The sequence below is a fragment of the Pogona vitticeps genome, chromosome 2 (genome assembly GCF_051106095.1).
Source record: "Pogona vitticeps strain Pit_001003342236 chromosome 2, PviZW2.1, whole genome shotgun sequence".
NCBI classification, from domain to species: Eukaryota; Metazoa; Chordata; class Lepidosauria; order Squamata; family Agamidae; genus Pogona; species Pogona vitticeps.
Genome location: NC_135784.1, coordinates 254,123,325 through 254,139,525, shown reverse-complemented (window position 1 = coordinate 254,139,525; position 16,201 = coordinate 254,123,325). Strand labels below are relative to the sequence as shown.

Genomic DNA, 16,201 nt, shown 5'->3' with positions numbered 1-16,201 from the left:
CTCCGTATAGCGATCCCCAAAAAGGGATCGCTATACGGATTCTTCGTTGTATGGTGCACTCGTTAAGCGAGGCACCACTGTATAAGAACGAGGAAAGGATTCTTTCCTTTTACTGCTTAAACAGACAACACTATTGTCTGTTTAACTAGACAATGCCTATTATACAGGCCAAACCATGCTTAACTTCTAAGATTTGATGGGATATGATGTTAGGGTGGTGTGGCAACAAGCTGATTTGATGTAGAAACCTCTTATCTGTTCATAAAGTTATCACGAGGCTAGGCATCACTTAGAACTACTGGATACTGTATTTTTCTGTGTACACAACCCCCCAATGTATAAAATAATCCCCTAATTTTGACCCTTGATGGAGGTGGAGGAGCAGTTAATGGGCAACTGCTCCTCCACCTCCATCTCCTGCTGTTGCTGCTGTCTCTGCTGCCTGCCCATCACCTCCTCCAGCTCACCTCCAGCTCACCTATGTGGTGAGGCCAGCTCACCTACAGCCTTGTCCCCTGCCCTAAGGAGAGGATCGCTGGAGGAGGTGATCCAGCCACGGCAGCTGCAGGAAGAGGTGCCGGAGTGCGCATGAGTGCTTGTTTGCCTCTGCTTCCTCCTGCCTTCCTCACCGGAGGGGACAAAATACTGATGTGAGCTGAGCTCATCAGTCCCACTGTAGGTGGTGATCAGGCAGGCGGGGGTGGCAGCAGCAAGAGGTGCCTGAGCACGTGTGAATGCTCCTTTGCCTCCGTTTCCTCTTTCTCCTGCTGCTGCCTCAGCCAAGCCATGAGAGGACAAGCCGTGAGGCAGCAGCAGCAGCAAGAGGTGCCCAAGAGCGTGCACAGCTGCTTCCTTCCATGTATAAAACAACCCTCAAATTTGCCTCTAATTATTTTAGGGGAAAGTGTCATTTTATACATGGAAAACTATGGTAGCTCAGTGGTTTAGGTCTCTGGCTGTGGAATCAGAGGTTGGGAGTTCAATTCTCCACTTTGCCTCCTTGACAGGGGCTAGCTAGACTCTATGATGGGTCCCGTCTAGCTCTGCAGTTCTAAGATCATCACTATCATCACTGTTATATGTGGATGGAGCAGAAGTGCCATAAACAGCTTCCCATGATTTTTAGAATTCTTGAATTTTTATTGCAACATACACAGAGAAGTGGTGCCTAGATTGATGAAGGCCTGTATGGGCAAAAAGCTAGCATTTGTTTGTGATTTTAGGGGTCTATTAAAGATATAATTTTTGCATTTGGATTGTTTACAAAGTCCACACAGCTTTTTTCTCCTTTTGTAGCAATCTTTATTATCTTCTTTCTGTGAAATTGGAAGGTATTGTTGAACATTTAGACTGCAATCCATTGTTTTATATTCCATTTTTGCTGAAATATTCTTGTTATTATGAATTTGATAGATTCAGTTTTTGTAGTTTCCAATTTTGCCCATCTATTCCTGCTGACTTATTTTCTTCCAATTGCATTGTGAGTGGCTTTCATTTCACTTTCTATAATTGCAGATTCCTTATCACCAATTTCTGTTTCAAAGGACTGTATCATCCTTGCATCTCTTTAGTTCTTTAGTATTTTCTTTCTTTCTTTTATTTTGATCAGATATTCTATTGTTGTTAACGGCTTTGTTGAGGGAAGAGCTAAAATCTGCTTCACAGTCATTGAAGTCAGGTGTGTTTTATGAAATCCAATGTTTGACATGGATTTAACCTTGATAAGATTATAAGATTATATAACTTCGATAAGATTATACTGAATTTGTTAATTTTCTCATGTCACTTTAATTATTAACTTTTTCCCTGATACTACTTTTAAAGTGAGTCTTATGGTAGAACCTCAACGCTCGTGTTCTTGATAGAAGAGTGAATTATCAAGATGACATATTTCATTAGTTTTTGTCCAAACAAAATGTGATGATAGAGATGAATACTATGTGTGTTACCAAAAGAAAAAAGGCACACATTTATTTAAATTCTAACTTCTTTTTCCAGGCATATGCATCAGGATGTGATATTGTGATACTGGGGACAGATTTTGAAAGATTACAAATAATTCCTGGAGCAAAACATGGAAATATACAAGTGGGATGTGTAGATTGCTCTATGCAGCAAGGGAAAGTAAGTAATAATGTCACTTCTATTGATTTTTTCATTTCACTTGTTGTAATATGTATTTTGCAGTAGAACTTTCTATATTAAGAATAACAATTCTGAAAATATTTCAACTTGTGTGCCATTCACAAGGATCAGTATATAAGCAGATAAGGTAAAATCTTGCTTATTCCACTCCTAGAACATATTTGTTTTTACAGTCCTGTCCTGCATCATATTAATAGTCCTGTCTTCCTCCTATCAAAAGATATATCCTTGACAGTTGGGATCTGTGGGGCACTAGTTAATAGAAAGTGTCTGATACAGTTTAGGTATACCATCTTGCATCCTAATATTCAAACATATTCAGGGCATTTTCTGTGGAGGTTTTTTTTTTTTGCCATGTGACCCTGAGTAGTCACACAGAGCAGGATCTACAGTTAGTCACACAGAACAGGATCTACAGTTAGACAAGTAGAATTACCAGCACTGTCACACTAAGAACTCTATCTCCCTCTACTGCTTATCCATATTCTGTCCTCAATAATCTCCTCCTAATGTTTAATCTGTACAAGAGTACAAATTAAACCTCAAGAAAATCAAATGTGGTGACATACCTGGCTACTTTAGAATGATCCATCAGGTGAAATTGGATCCACCTGACTGTGGTTTTTTTTGCATAGTATGTCACTAAATGTAATCTCAGCCAATGTTCTTCTAGCAAAGAGAGATACCAAATGCTTCAACACAAGGTAGTGAAGGATTCTTATTGTCTATAAAATTGAAAAAATACAATTAACGGTATATCCTCTGAAGTAAAATTTGATACCAACATACCTCCGGTTGGTTTTTAAAAATTGTAGCTGCCATCTTGGGACTTCACATTAATTATAGATCCTGAAGCATCATTACTGGGCCAGGATGAGTTTTGGACATTTCTGTCCTTGTCTGGCAACCTCTGACATACTTTTATTTATTTTTTTATTTATTGGACTTATATACCGCCCCATAGCGCTACAAGCACTCTCCGGGCGGTTTACAATTTTTAATTATACAGGCTATACATTGCCCCCCCCCCCCCAGCAAGCTGGGTACCGACCTCGGAAGGATGGAAGGCTGAGTCAACATACCCAGCATAAAGAAGAGTGTTGCAGAAAGCAAGGGCTGATCTGTTTGATATTTTAGTGGTATAATAAAGATACCAAGCATTCTATGTTATTCTTTAAGAAAAATGTAAAAAGTTTAAATATCTGATATAAGCTTTAAAAATGTAATAATATTTTAATTACTTCTTTCTGTCCACCATGAGGGAAATAGATAATACTATACTGTGCTTTTTCTGCATAAGAAATTTTATTAGCTGTCATGGTAATCTTTTAAAATTTCTTCCAGAATAATTCTTCATTTTCTATAGGAGTGTATACTGTTCAAGTTTTTTTAAATAGCAGCACACAATGTCTTTATGGCTGCTTACTTCCTTTAGTACTCTAGATTCTGTAAATCTGATAAAATTCTAGTTGGCATATTTAGTTCATGCTGATATTTTAGTCTGGTGATTTGTTTTTGTACCCATTTCTCACATTGCTTGGGTTTATATCTGACTGCATTTATCTAAGGCCTCTGCAGAAAAATAGCATTATATAAAGATTTTTGGACTATATCTTTTTTAAAATACTTGTCCTGTGTTAGCTAGGAGTGTAGTGGTGCAGAGCAGGACAAGATGGCAGCCGTATCTTATGTCTGACATGATTTGACAGTTCTTATTTTTAGGCACTTATTGAAGACATAGCTATCTTTCTAAGCCTTCCAGGTATAGTTCATCCTACCAAATGTTTCACTGTTATGGATGAAAGAGGTAGTGTATGCTTGTTATATGAAAAACCAGTGTAGCTTGGTGAGTTGGAGCATCTGGTACAGGGCTGCCCACCAGAAGTTTGAATCCTGACTGTGACTTCTGGGAAGGAGTCAGCTGAGATCACCTAGAGCAGTGATGATAAACCTATGGCACGCATGCCACAGCTGGCACGCAGAGCCCTTTCTGCAGGCACGCGAGCCATAAGTCGCCAAATCACTATCCCCCCCCCCCCCCGGCAAACCTCAGGAGGTGGCTGCAGCTGCGGTGCTGGCGCTTCAACAGGCAGCGGGCCAGGATCCGGAGCAGCTGGTACCGGCAGCAGATCCAGAGCGGGGGAGGGTCTTGAGGCACCTCCGTGCCCGGGATTCCCCCTTCCACCGCCACTTCCGGTTCCTCTGCCACTGCCACTGCCTGCCAGGTTGCTTTGTTTTGTTTTTCCCCAGTTTGGGCATTCGGACCCAAAAAGGTTCACCGCCACTGACCTAGAGGAAGTTAGCCATGCTGTCCTATGTGCCCTGCCTTTCATATAGCTTTGGGCAAGTATATGTTATCAAAACACAGCCAGGAGGAATGACTAAAGTCATTTTCTTAACAATTCAGTATTATTATTGTTGTTGGTGATGTTGTTATATTGAATTTCTTATTTCTCAGCTTTGCTGGTACATGGGAGTGGGCCAAAGGGTCAAATTTGAAAATTAGAAGTTGTCCTAAACATATGTGGGAGATATACGATGATTGCTAAATCACTGATGGTTTTATTTCTTTAAGCAAATTAATAGCTATTGGCAATTATTTTAAATTGGTAACCAAAGATTTTGGAATGACTCCAGTTGCTGAAATTAGTACTGGGAAGGCAATGATTTCATCATGTCTTCTGTGTTTTTAATTTCTTGCCTTAAAGTTTGCTGCTTTGCAATTTTGGTTCTCTCTGTCCTTTTGAGATCACTTGTTTAGGGAACTCCAACTTCCATGAGATTTGTTTATAATCCAGAAGTATTATATCCATTTTATTAGAATCAACTGTTTTATCCATGGTAATTTGCCTGCCCCAGTGGAGTATTGTAGTTTAATTTTCTAAAACTGGAGGTGGCTGCAATTTATAATATGGAAGAGATGTGAGTAATCCATAACATTTAGCCACCTGCTGAAAAAATGATTTTTACAACTTGGTTATGTTGGCACATATAATCTGTTGATGCTAGCATAGGGCATCTTGCCATGACACTATGCTTTTTTCTTTCGATTTCTGAGTGATACATGTGCACATGTAAGTAATGTCTACATGTATGTGAGGTGAAGAACCAACTCACCCAGGATCAGGAGAGTGTACTGTCCGACTCTCAAATAAAGACAGAAGCACAAGAGACAGTAGTGATAGAAAAGGAATTGAGTAAACTAGAAATAAGAGACTGTAGGGCCACAAATCAGGCGGGAAAGGAAGAGGATAAGGAGGGGGTGGAGGCAGAAGCATGTTGAAGAAGAGAAGAGAAAGGAGAGGAAAAAGAAGAACTTGTAGAAGTGATCCAAGAAGACCCTTGAACAGGAGAGTGGGTAGAATTCAAGGTGCCCCATGAGTACGCTGAAAGGGAATGGAGACGACAGATGTACAGTATAGGAAGCCACCTTACTGGGGGGAGACTGAGGAGCGAAAGCAAAGGAAGGAGTACAAAGCGTGGGACTGCAGCTCCCAGAAACCTTCACCACTAGCTGTGCTGGCAAGGGCTTCTGGGAGTTGCAGTCCAAGAATGTCTGGGAACTTCAAGCTTGGGAACCACTGGTCTAAAACCTTCCACAGAGATGAGTGCACACAGTTGATCTGAAAGGCAGATTTTGTCTAAGCATTTTATTTTGTGCCCAAAGATGTAGTTATCCAGAGAAGTTGTTGAAAAACATCCATTACAGTTGCTTTTTGTTTGGGTAAAGTAAAGGTGGGAGGCAGAACAAAAAACAGCTGGGCTGTGGCTGCAGGCCCTCTGTGCCACAATACTGTACTTTGAAGGGCCATATTTGCCACAGTACTAGTCAACAGTCTGGACTTGCTCTATTCCAAATTTGGGGATGTTTGGGTTTTAAAGCTGCAACTTTATTTTCTTTTGAAAAATTATTTCCCAGTCCCGTTCTCATATTCAGCAACTATTGAAGGGAAGCAGCAGCATAAATTTTAATCACCAGCCTCCCCTATCTTAAAACAGTATTGTTTCCTCTACCTACTTTTCTTTTTTCTTTCTTTTTTTTTGAAGGCAGTCTGTTCTGTACTTGTTGAAATATCTGTCAGTTAAGATGGCCCTTTTAAATAGCAAGAACAAATCCTTATAACTCTTGAGCATGTTCAGTAAAAGCTTGCTGAGAGGAACAATGAACCCATAAGCATTCCTTTGCCTTTACTTCTGCCAGTACATCATTGATTGAATCAGGACAATAAAGGGTATCTTTGCTTTCTGTTTTTTCCCACTTAATGGGCCAGGCACAGTTAGAAAAAAGATCTTGGGAAATCTTCTTGCAAAGCCCCCTGGACATCCAGTTTGACGGCTGTGGTTCAGAGAGTGGTGGTGGGCTTGACTGCTGGTGGTGGGCTGAAATCCAACAAACTCTCTGGAATATGGTAAAAGGAGGGAGAGAAGCTGAGGAGAGAAGGGGGAATAAAAAAAGAACAGGCAAAATGAAGACCAGTACTGTATATTTTCTAATATTTTGGCAGAGTGTTGTTGTTTACGGAAGCAACATACGTTTCTAATGATAGTTGACATTAAGATGTTTAAACATATTTTCTTCATTTTGCTGGAAAGATCCCTGGATCTGCTTCTCACTCTGCTACATATAAAACTATTTTGCTTTTAATAACTTTGTTACTGTTTTACAGAGATAAGTACAGTAGTACCTCAGCACCCGACCACGGACCGGGGGTTGGGGACTCCTGTTCTAAAGGGTAGTAAATACTTGTATATGAGGTAACTCTTCTGACTGGTTGACCACTGTGAGTCCTTTCACCTTGGTACATCCTTGTACATGTTTGAGCCTGTCTGATTTACTCCAGAAAGCCCAGAGTTTGCTTTTTTCATGGAGGACAGCATGTTCTTCCACCATTGTCTAAATCTACCTAATTGTTCCAAAGAAAGAAGGAAGGAGAGATTAAAAGGAGGGTGGAAGAAAACCTGAGGTAATTTTATATACATGTGCTGTACAAATTGAACAGGTGTAGGGTAGGACCTTCGCTGATTTTTTTTGCTGGCAGTCCAATGAAATCCGGCAGAATTGGGAAAGGATTTCCCCTTCCTTTTAAACCTCCAGAAGCCTTCTCCATGTGTCTGAGAAACCTACTACATCTGGTTTTCAGATTGTCCCAAGGGTTTATGGGGATAGGGATGGAAAGGCAGGTTATGCAGCGCTAGCACAGCGGTGGATTTAGGCCATAAATATGCACTTTAACTTTCAGTTCAAGACTTTGGAGAACTACATGTGACCATCTCTAGACAAAGAACTCTTATACTTTGAGATCATATGGAAAATTGGCCTTTTCCTGAATGATTATACTAGAAGGGGAGCTGGATACAGGCTTAAGGGTGTGAAGGGAAAATAAAAACTTTTTTTAGGAGAGAAAGACCCATTAATTTTAACATGCTATTTGCTTTAGATTGCAGCTTCTTATGGGAGTGTGATTTGTATCTTTGAGCCAGTACAGCACCTGAAAGTGAAGAATGGTCATCATACTGTGAGTGATTCATCCTTTGTAAATTATACATATTGAATAATTTGGGTTTTTTTTTTTACTTCAAATGCATACTAAATTTTAATAAATAGTTCTGAATTATTCGAGTTGTTTCCCCTTAAAGAATGGAAGAGGTTTGCTGTCCAGTTACTGAGCATACCCATGCATCTTTAGGCATTGTGCACTAAAACACATGAGAAATGCAAATCTAACATCAGAGATCTGAATGACTGCACAATTCCAAATTGGTAGTGGAAGGAGAATTCCTGAGTGCCTCTTCTTTTGTAGTAAATTTTAAGGAGTAATCGTTCTTATGTCTGAACCCTTCCTTTGTGGAATAGCCTTTTATGGGTGAGAGAAGATCATTATAGTGGTGTTGGAGACACTAATCTTGTCAAAACAGAACACAATGAGGCTTGTGTTCCCCAACAGGAACATGTTTATTCTATAAACAGTAGCCTGAAGTCATCTAGTCTTCTCTGTTAGGAGTATGAGTAAAGAACAGAAGAATGCTAAATAGTTTGCTCCCTACAATCTTCAGGTGAAAAAGCCTAAGCCAAGAAACCAAAGCGCCGGACATCTCTGCCAAGGCACCATTGCTTCCTCTGTTGCCCCATGTCAAGGCTCTAGGTGACCATGATGACCACTGCAATAATCTCATCTGCCTTGGCTCAGCATCATAAGAAAAAATGTTCCATACTAGGGCATTGTTACCAGTTTTGAGACACTCACCCTTTGTAACTAGATAGACACAGAAAAAATTCTCTCTCTCCCACCCTTACTTCTCCTACACAAAGTCATAGTAAAATTATGCCAAGAAAACATGGATGTGATACTTATAGCCCCTTGATGTCAATGCCAATCCTGCTTCACTATCCTCAGAAAAATAGAGCCAGACATATATCACCTCCCACTAACTCCAGACCTGATCACACAAGATGTGAGTGCAGTTTGTCACCCCCACAAGATGAGGGAGCAGTCTGTTACCCAAATTGACGGCTTGGAGGATTTACCTGAATCCCGTCTGAATCAAGGAAACTATCTGCTAATTCTGAACTAATTATGGGTACAAATGGCAAAAAAATTGTTGACTTTGTCACATCTTTATAGAAGCTACACTTTCCACTGAAGTTCCATACCGGCCTTGCTTTTGATTACATCTCAGACAGAATGGTCTTTCTCAGTTGTCTATAAGAGTGTATTTGTCACACCAACCACAAGGTTCTGCTTCCTCCCATTTCTTTAGAAATTGAGTCCCCAAAAGGTTCTTGAAAGATCTGCAAAATGTTTACCTAGACATCAGAGCCTAGTTCCCACAGTGGTCTCTTACACTGGTACTTTCTAAACAAGTGAAAACCCTGTTTAAACCAATGGCATCCTCCAGCCTCAGATTATTCTCCTATAAGACCCTATTTTTGGTTGCTGTTACCTCTGCACATGTTTAGTCGTTCAGTTGTGTCCGACTCTTCGTGACTCCATGGACCAGAGCACGCCAGGCCCTCCTGTCTTCCACTGCCTCCCGGAGTTCAGTCAAATTCGTGTTGGTAGCTTCAATGACACTATCCAACCATCTCGTCTTCTGTCGTCCGCTTCTGCACGTAGGGCTAGTCAATTGGCCATCCTTTATTTCAACTCACCCTTCCTACAGTTTTACAAGGACCAGGTATCATTGTTTCCAGATCTCTGGTTTCACCTCAACCAGTCCTTGATACTCCCCACATTTTTCCTGTCAGCTACCTCAGATTTGGGAAAGTTACTCCATACCCTGGATGTCCATAGGGCATTAGCCTTCTACACTTCCAGGACCAAGGACTTTTGAAAGTATTAGTTTGTTAGTCACCAAGGTCACTATGAGTCACTATGTCACACCTCAGAGACTGTCTAAATTGATAGTTAGCACAATTGTTTTGTGCTGCCAACTAGCAAAGAAGCCAGAGTTCCTTGAAAGGGCACTGTACTAGATGTGTTACTGCATCCGTGGCATTTTTCAGAGGAGTTCAGCTGAGAGACAGCTGCAAAGCAGCAGCTTGGTCACATCTTACAGCTTGGACTTGGGGACTAAGCTGGACTCTGCTTTTGTCAGAGTGGAGATCTCTGCATTAGCATGACATTCCACTGTAAGTGGGCTTTCAGCCACCTACATGTGTCATTTCACAGAGATAACAAGGAAGGATAAGTCATTTATCTGTAACTATAGTTCTTTGAGGGGTCATCTGTGAATTCACTTAACCCATCCATCTTCTTTACAGTCTGTCATGCAAATCCTGTTTCTTCTGAGTCACTGGAAGACTTGAGGATGGTTCTTGGAGTGAACAGGGTGTGTCTTAACACTTTTACAAGCTCTAGAAGATTTCAATGACATTTTCTTAGGCACAGAACAAACCCACATGTGTGAATTCACAGATGACCCCTCAAAGAACTACACTTACAGTTTAGTAACCCGTCAATACTGTAGTTTGCCATTAATGTGATGAGTTCACTGACTGGTAATACAAACAGAAGCAGAGCTTATTTAATTAGCGTCTCTTTCAAAGTAAATGTGAAACTTTTCAGATGTCTGAACCTCTCTGATATTGAAACTAAAGGAAAATTGGTGGATTTACTTCAGATGCTGATCCATCATAGGAAACTTAAATGAGATTTCTAGAGCAACTAAGCAAATGTGTGAATTGCTTCAATATGCATTCTGAGGATTCAGGTTATAACAGAATCATTTGTTTCTATTCAGAAGTTAGCTTTCTTGCTTTTAATGGGAATTTACTTCCATATAAATATATGTAGAATTTGAGATTTGTTTCACTCATGATGCATTTGGAAGCTAAATTGTGTAAAAACTAAGAAATTCTTGAAGAATTTATTTATTTATTTTATTTTATTTTATTTTATTTTATTTTATTTATATCCCACCTATCTGGTCAAGCGAGGACCACTCTAGGCGGCTAACAATCTTAAAATGATACAGTAAAAAATGTAAATAAACAGTTCTAAATCATAAAAACACTACATTACGATACACAAAACACAAAACATAGAACAGTAAGGGGGAAAGAAAGAGGTCATGAGTTATGTGATGGGAAGGCCTGCCGAAACATCCAAGTATGTTTAAATAGAATGTTTAAATAGATTTTTTTGACCAGTTCTATGTGCTGCCAGTAGCATTTTACACTTAATTTTGTGTCTTCTTGCTGCAACCCTAGTCCATAGTAGGCTGTATCTGTTGGGGATTATTCAGTGTCCCTCTGTGGATGCTGAAAAACCATGGATATTAGCAAACAAATAGCAAACACTCTGCTTTTAAAGTTATGATATGTCAGAATGATCAGCTGCCTCCCAAGAACAGCACTCTCCTGGGCCACACCCTCTCCATGAGCCAATTGATCCTCCCTCCTCATTGCAATTTTCGGACTGTGGCCAACTGTGGATTATGTGAAACTCTATACAGTGATGCCTCGCAAGACAAAAATAATTTGTTCCGCGAGTCATTTCGTATTGCAAACATTTCGTCTTGCAAATTTTCCCATAGGAATACATTTCAATGCATTTCCCATAGGAATGCATTAGAAAAAAATTCGTCTTCCGAAGCACGGCCATAGCCACACAAAAAATCGCAAAACGCTTTCGTCTTGTGAGTTTTTCGTTGCATGAGGCATTTGTCTTGTGAGGCATCACTGTATATTGGTCTCATGGATACAGTGGCCTACTCTGCTGTATGCCATTTGTTCTTATATTTTACCATTTTATCAGTTTATGTTCTGCTTGTGTTTCTGCTTTAAAACTTGACATTAAAATCTAAGTTTCTTTCACATACTCTTATATGTGGATAATATTAAATAGCAGTTATTTCTGCTGAATTTATTATGTTTTTGACCCAGCAACCTTCCAATTGAAAAGGAAGTTTTTGAAATTAGCATTTCATATGATATTTGTGTCTTGTTTTAGGGATTGCATTATCAGTGGCAGAAGGCAGCTCAAATTTCACTGGGAGATGTAGTGCATAACTTAACATGGGATCCTACAGGTGAGTGGAACAATAATGAACTATTTTCCTTGTCCGTTTTTTTTATTTGATTTTTGTGATCAGAGGAACTGCTAAAATATATTTCTGGTGACTGGAACTAGATTGATAGATAGATTGATTCTTTCTACTAAATGATAGGAATAAAGATGGTATTCTTCATGCTGTATATTTTTGCTGGTTCAAAATGAGACTATCATGGGGTCACTGTCTTCTTGTTCTTCTGTGCTGTCAAGTCCCCCCTCTGATTTATGGCGACTTTATGAATGAACAACTTCCAGAATGTCCTCCCCTCAGCCTCACTGCTCAGCAACTGTATATACAAGACTGTGGTTTTTTTGTGGAGCCAATCCATCTCATACTTGGTCTTCCTTGTTTCCTGCTGCCTTTAACCTTTCACTGCTTTATTGTCTTTTCTTGCCTTCTCATGATGTGCCCAAAGTATGACAGCCTCTTATTCTTTTCCTATAACAAGTGACTGTCTTAGAGGAAGATATCTGATATTAATCTTTGAATGAACATAAATGGTGTTAACAGTTTATTCATAACAAGTAGATCAATTTGTTCCTCTCAAGGGCCTAGACTTTCTCAGCTGGAGCAGCTGAATCCAGTGGAAATTCGGTAGATGCCCCTCCCTATTGTGTCTTTCTGCCCCCTCTCCCCCACCCCCTGAATCTTGGATGGCTAAGGAACTCACCATATCTGGTTTTCAAACAGTGCACATAACTGCAAAGGGAAGTGTTGGAGCTTCCATCATTCTGATGCTGTGATACTAGAAGTATGTTGTTTCTAGGCCCAAGAGTTTATCGCCTTAGGCATACAGTATATTTCATGGTAAATTATTTGACTTTATTGAATGATTCTATTGTTCTTTATATGTGCATATTTACAAAATATAGGCACTCGTCTGTTAACTGGTTCCAGTTGTTTGCAACTTTGGTCCAATGTAAACTTTGAAAGTCCAACAGAAGAAGAAAATCCTGAAAAAGCAGATGCTCAGAACTGGAAAATTGTTTGGCAATGCAAGTAAGATGTTAGCTACTACAAACCATTTTATGGAGCACTCAGAATTAATTCTAAGCTATGTAGAAAGAACTGGCCTCAGTGGCTACTATTGTTGCTCTCTGTTCTCCACAACACAATGTATTGTACCAATTTTCTATTCATGTCAGTTATGAGGAAAAAATTACAAGTGCTTAAAACCCTTCCTGCATTTACTGTATGAATAGTTATTACTCTAGGTCAGTGACTTATGGCAAGCGTGTCACAGTTGGCACGCAGAGCCCTCTCTGTGGGCACGCGAGCCCAAAGTCACTGGATCAGTATCCCCGGCAGCCAAACCCGAGGAGGCAGCTGCAATGCTAGCACCCCAACAGGCAGCAGGCGAGGATCCGGAGCAGCTGGCGCTGGTGGCGGCAGGCTGGCCAAGCTATAGGTAGTGGCAGGGTTGAGCATGACTGAAGGCGGATCCAGAGTAGAGTCTGGAGGCACCTCTGTGCCCAGGATTTCCACTTCCACTGCCGCTACTTCCTACGCTTCTGCCGCCACCTGCCGCCTGCTGGGTTGTGGGTTTTTTTGTGTCTTTTAGCACCTTGGGAACTCGGGCTCAAAAAGGTTCACCATCACGGCTCTAGGATGCGGCAGCAGATGTAAATAGGCAAATAAGATAATTTAGCTTCTTTAAAATACCAAGTTACAGAGGTACACAGTAGTTGTATGATCAGAAGAATAGTTTATTTCAATTAAGCTCACTTATCTTTGACTGTTAAAGATGCTCTTGAAAGACTTCCTTAAAGTTCTGAAGTATATTCTGCACTGCATAGATGGAATATATTTGGAAGTTCCAGTGGGACTCCAGTACTCTTCTACTTCACAGGATCATAACTTCCCATTGTAAATAAAACAGACAGTATGAATGCTAGAACTTAATAGGGCCAATTCTACCATTTGTTAAAGTGAGACTCAGACTTCAAATATTGGCAGTAGAGATGGTCATATGAAGGCCTCCTCCTGGCATCATAGGTGCTGGATGTTTCCTCCTTCTGGCTAGCTGGCCCACCGACATGTCATAACATGCTGCCGGGGTCCTCTTCCTGTGGCAGTGGGCCAGTGTAGACAAGAGCTTGGTCTGCCCTTCCCTGCCTTGTCTGGCAGCCGGCCACTCAGGTGAGGAGGCAGGATGGGGATTCTCCCTTTACAGCCATTGAGTGATCAGCTTCCAGAGGAGGTGAGGAAGGGCAGCCAGAGCTTCTGCCTGCACTGGCCCACCACTGCAGAATGAGGACCCTGGCAATGCATGACAACATATGCATTGCCAGGGAATTGGTGGGGAGAGAATGTGTAGCACTTGTGGGGGCATGCCTTAAGTTTTTCCCCTTCTCTAATTGGCAAGGAATGGTGAAGCAAGCACTGCAAGATGAAACTGTATCTCCTATCTTTATTCTTCTAAGCTAGCTTGCTGCAGTAGAGGCAACCACACTGAAGTAGGATTCAACTGGTAGCCTTGTCTGCTTTTGCCCATGGAGTATGTTTGTATGGAGGGGCACCATATTGTCTTTTGCCTTAGGCAACAAAACATTTTTAGGGAAAATTTTCCTAAATGTTTCCTCAGTAAAAAATGTATTATTTTACTACTGGAGGCTTTAAAAATGCAGTCTAGGAACAGAGAACAATGCAGTCTAGGAACAAATGTTGGAATATGTATGAGATAGAAACACCATGCATTTCATGTGTATACAAGTCACATCTAGCCATGGGGGATAAAATGCTGTAAATCTGTTTTTGATGAGATAGCAGCTAGGTAAACCTGACATTTCATTTTATGAGGTCTCAGCAGAGTCTACATAAGTGGTATCAGTTGTTCTGAGTTTAATAATCCGTAATAATGGTCAATTTCAAGTAAACTGTTTTTCAGTTTTAATATAATTTAACCATAGTTTAATTGTATTAGATTTTATGGTCTTGAGGAAAGTTTGACATAATCCTTTTTCCATTTATTTTATAGAACTGCTTCGGAGGTTCACCTAATGAAGTTTGCACCAGATGGAGAATTCTTTGCTACTGCAGGGAAGGTGAAACCATTTGATAAGCTTTGGAATTATTTGTTATTCCAGTCTGTATCTTTTCATTTTGCATGCTAATAGTGGTAACACTGCAGACTTTTGTAAAACCCACTAATTAATGATCAGTAAAGTGTTTTTACCAACTAATAAAGGATAGCAATAGGTGTTGGTATCTATTCCTCCATATGTAGTAATCAAACTTAGAAAAAGGCTTGCAGTCCATACTCAGTAGGAATCTGCCGCATTTTTGCTCAGACTGGAAATTTCCAAGCTTGGTGGGACAAGCTCAAGAATTCTACAACTTGCTTTTAGTGCTCAGGTGTTTCTGTAAGTAGTCCCCTGTGAGTTAGTTTAGGTACTGTATAGCTCCCTAAAGCTAGTGTCCAAGATTGATTGCAGTTGTAAAGATTTTTATTTTTTTATTTTATTTTTTATTTAGTATAGAACAAATGCTTGAAAAAATTTACTGGCAGAGTAACATTACAAGTTGGAAACCTTTACATTGTAAACCAAGTAATCATAAACTTAAATAATACTACTGGGCCCAGCAGTTTCTGTTTTGTGGGGTGTCACTAATCTTTAACCTTCATGTACGAGTACTGTATAAATAATGGATTTCGGGGCATTTTCTGGCCTCTTTGGAATTGCAGTGTTCTGATAGTTAGCTGTACAGTTAGCACTGTGATTAGGGAATAGGCTTCATATACACCTTGATGCCTCCCAATCTTACTAAGAAAATTCTAGCATCTTCTCCAAATAGATCTGACATATTGATAATCAGAGTATATCACTTTTGTTTCTTGGCATTGTGGCTCATCAAAACATGAAATGTGACTTTTTGTCTCAATACATTATATTAACTGGGACAAAAAATACTTTCCTAGTCAAAAAATAAAATCAGTTGGAACTGTTGTTCCAGCTGTGTTTTGCTTGGTAAAAGAAAACTGTACATGTGGCAAGCAGCTGAAACATCTGGACATTGTTTCCAACTCTTCAGTGGTAACATTGCCTACATTTGCAGTACTGGAGCAAAATATGACTCTTAACACAAAACTGTGCTGCACTTTGCCAAAAGCTACTGAGTTCATATGATACTGAAGTTTCAGTTGCTTAAAGCAAAGAATGGTAGCAGAAGCCAGTCACAGTCATAAGTCTTCCTGGAGGAAGAGTGAGTTGAGAGATTTAACACCTACTAAGTTGGTATACTATATATATATATATATATATATATATATATATATATATATACACACACACACACACACACACACACACACACACACACACACACACACACACACACACACACACACACACACACACACACACACACACACACACACACACACACACACCCTAAAGCACACTATAGAACTTAGTTGTCTTTATGATTCATAGATAGATGCGAATATGTTGTTTATAAAAAGTTTTCTTATGCTCATTGATCTGTAGTCTTCCCCCAAAAG

At 40.0% G+C, this 16,201-nt stretch overlaps 1 protein-coding gene across 5 annotated transcripts in view; it reads left to right on the top strand.

Annotated features, from left to right (window-relative positions):
- DMXL1 (Dmx like 1) overlaps positions 1-16,201 on the top strand; it is a 108,996-nt gene that overhangs the window by 3,490 nt on the left and 89,305 nt on the right. For all 5 annotated transcript variants that reach the window (XM_020780062.3, XM_078386240.1, XM_072992428.2 and 2 more), the window contains exons 2-6: positions 1,999-2,124; positions 7,584-7,661; positions 11,598-11,676; positions 12,573-12,699; positions 14,678-14,744. In XM_020780062.3, the coding sequence (XP_020635721.3) occupies positions 1,999-2,124; positions 7,584-7,661; positions 11,598-11,676; positions 12,573-12,699; positions 14,678-14,744 (477 nt within the window). The remainder of the gene's footprint in view (positions 1-1,998; positions 2,125-7,583; positions 7,662-11,597; positions 11,677-12,572; positions 12,700-14,677; positions 14,745-16,201) is intronic.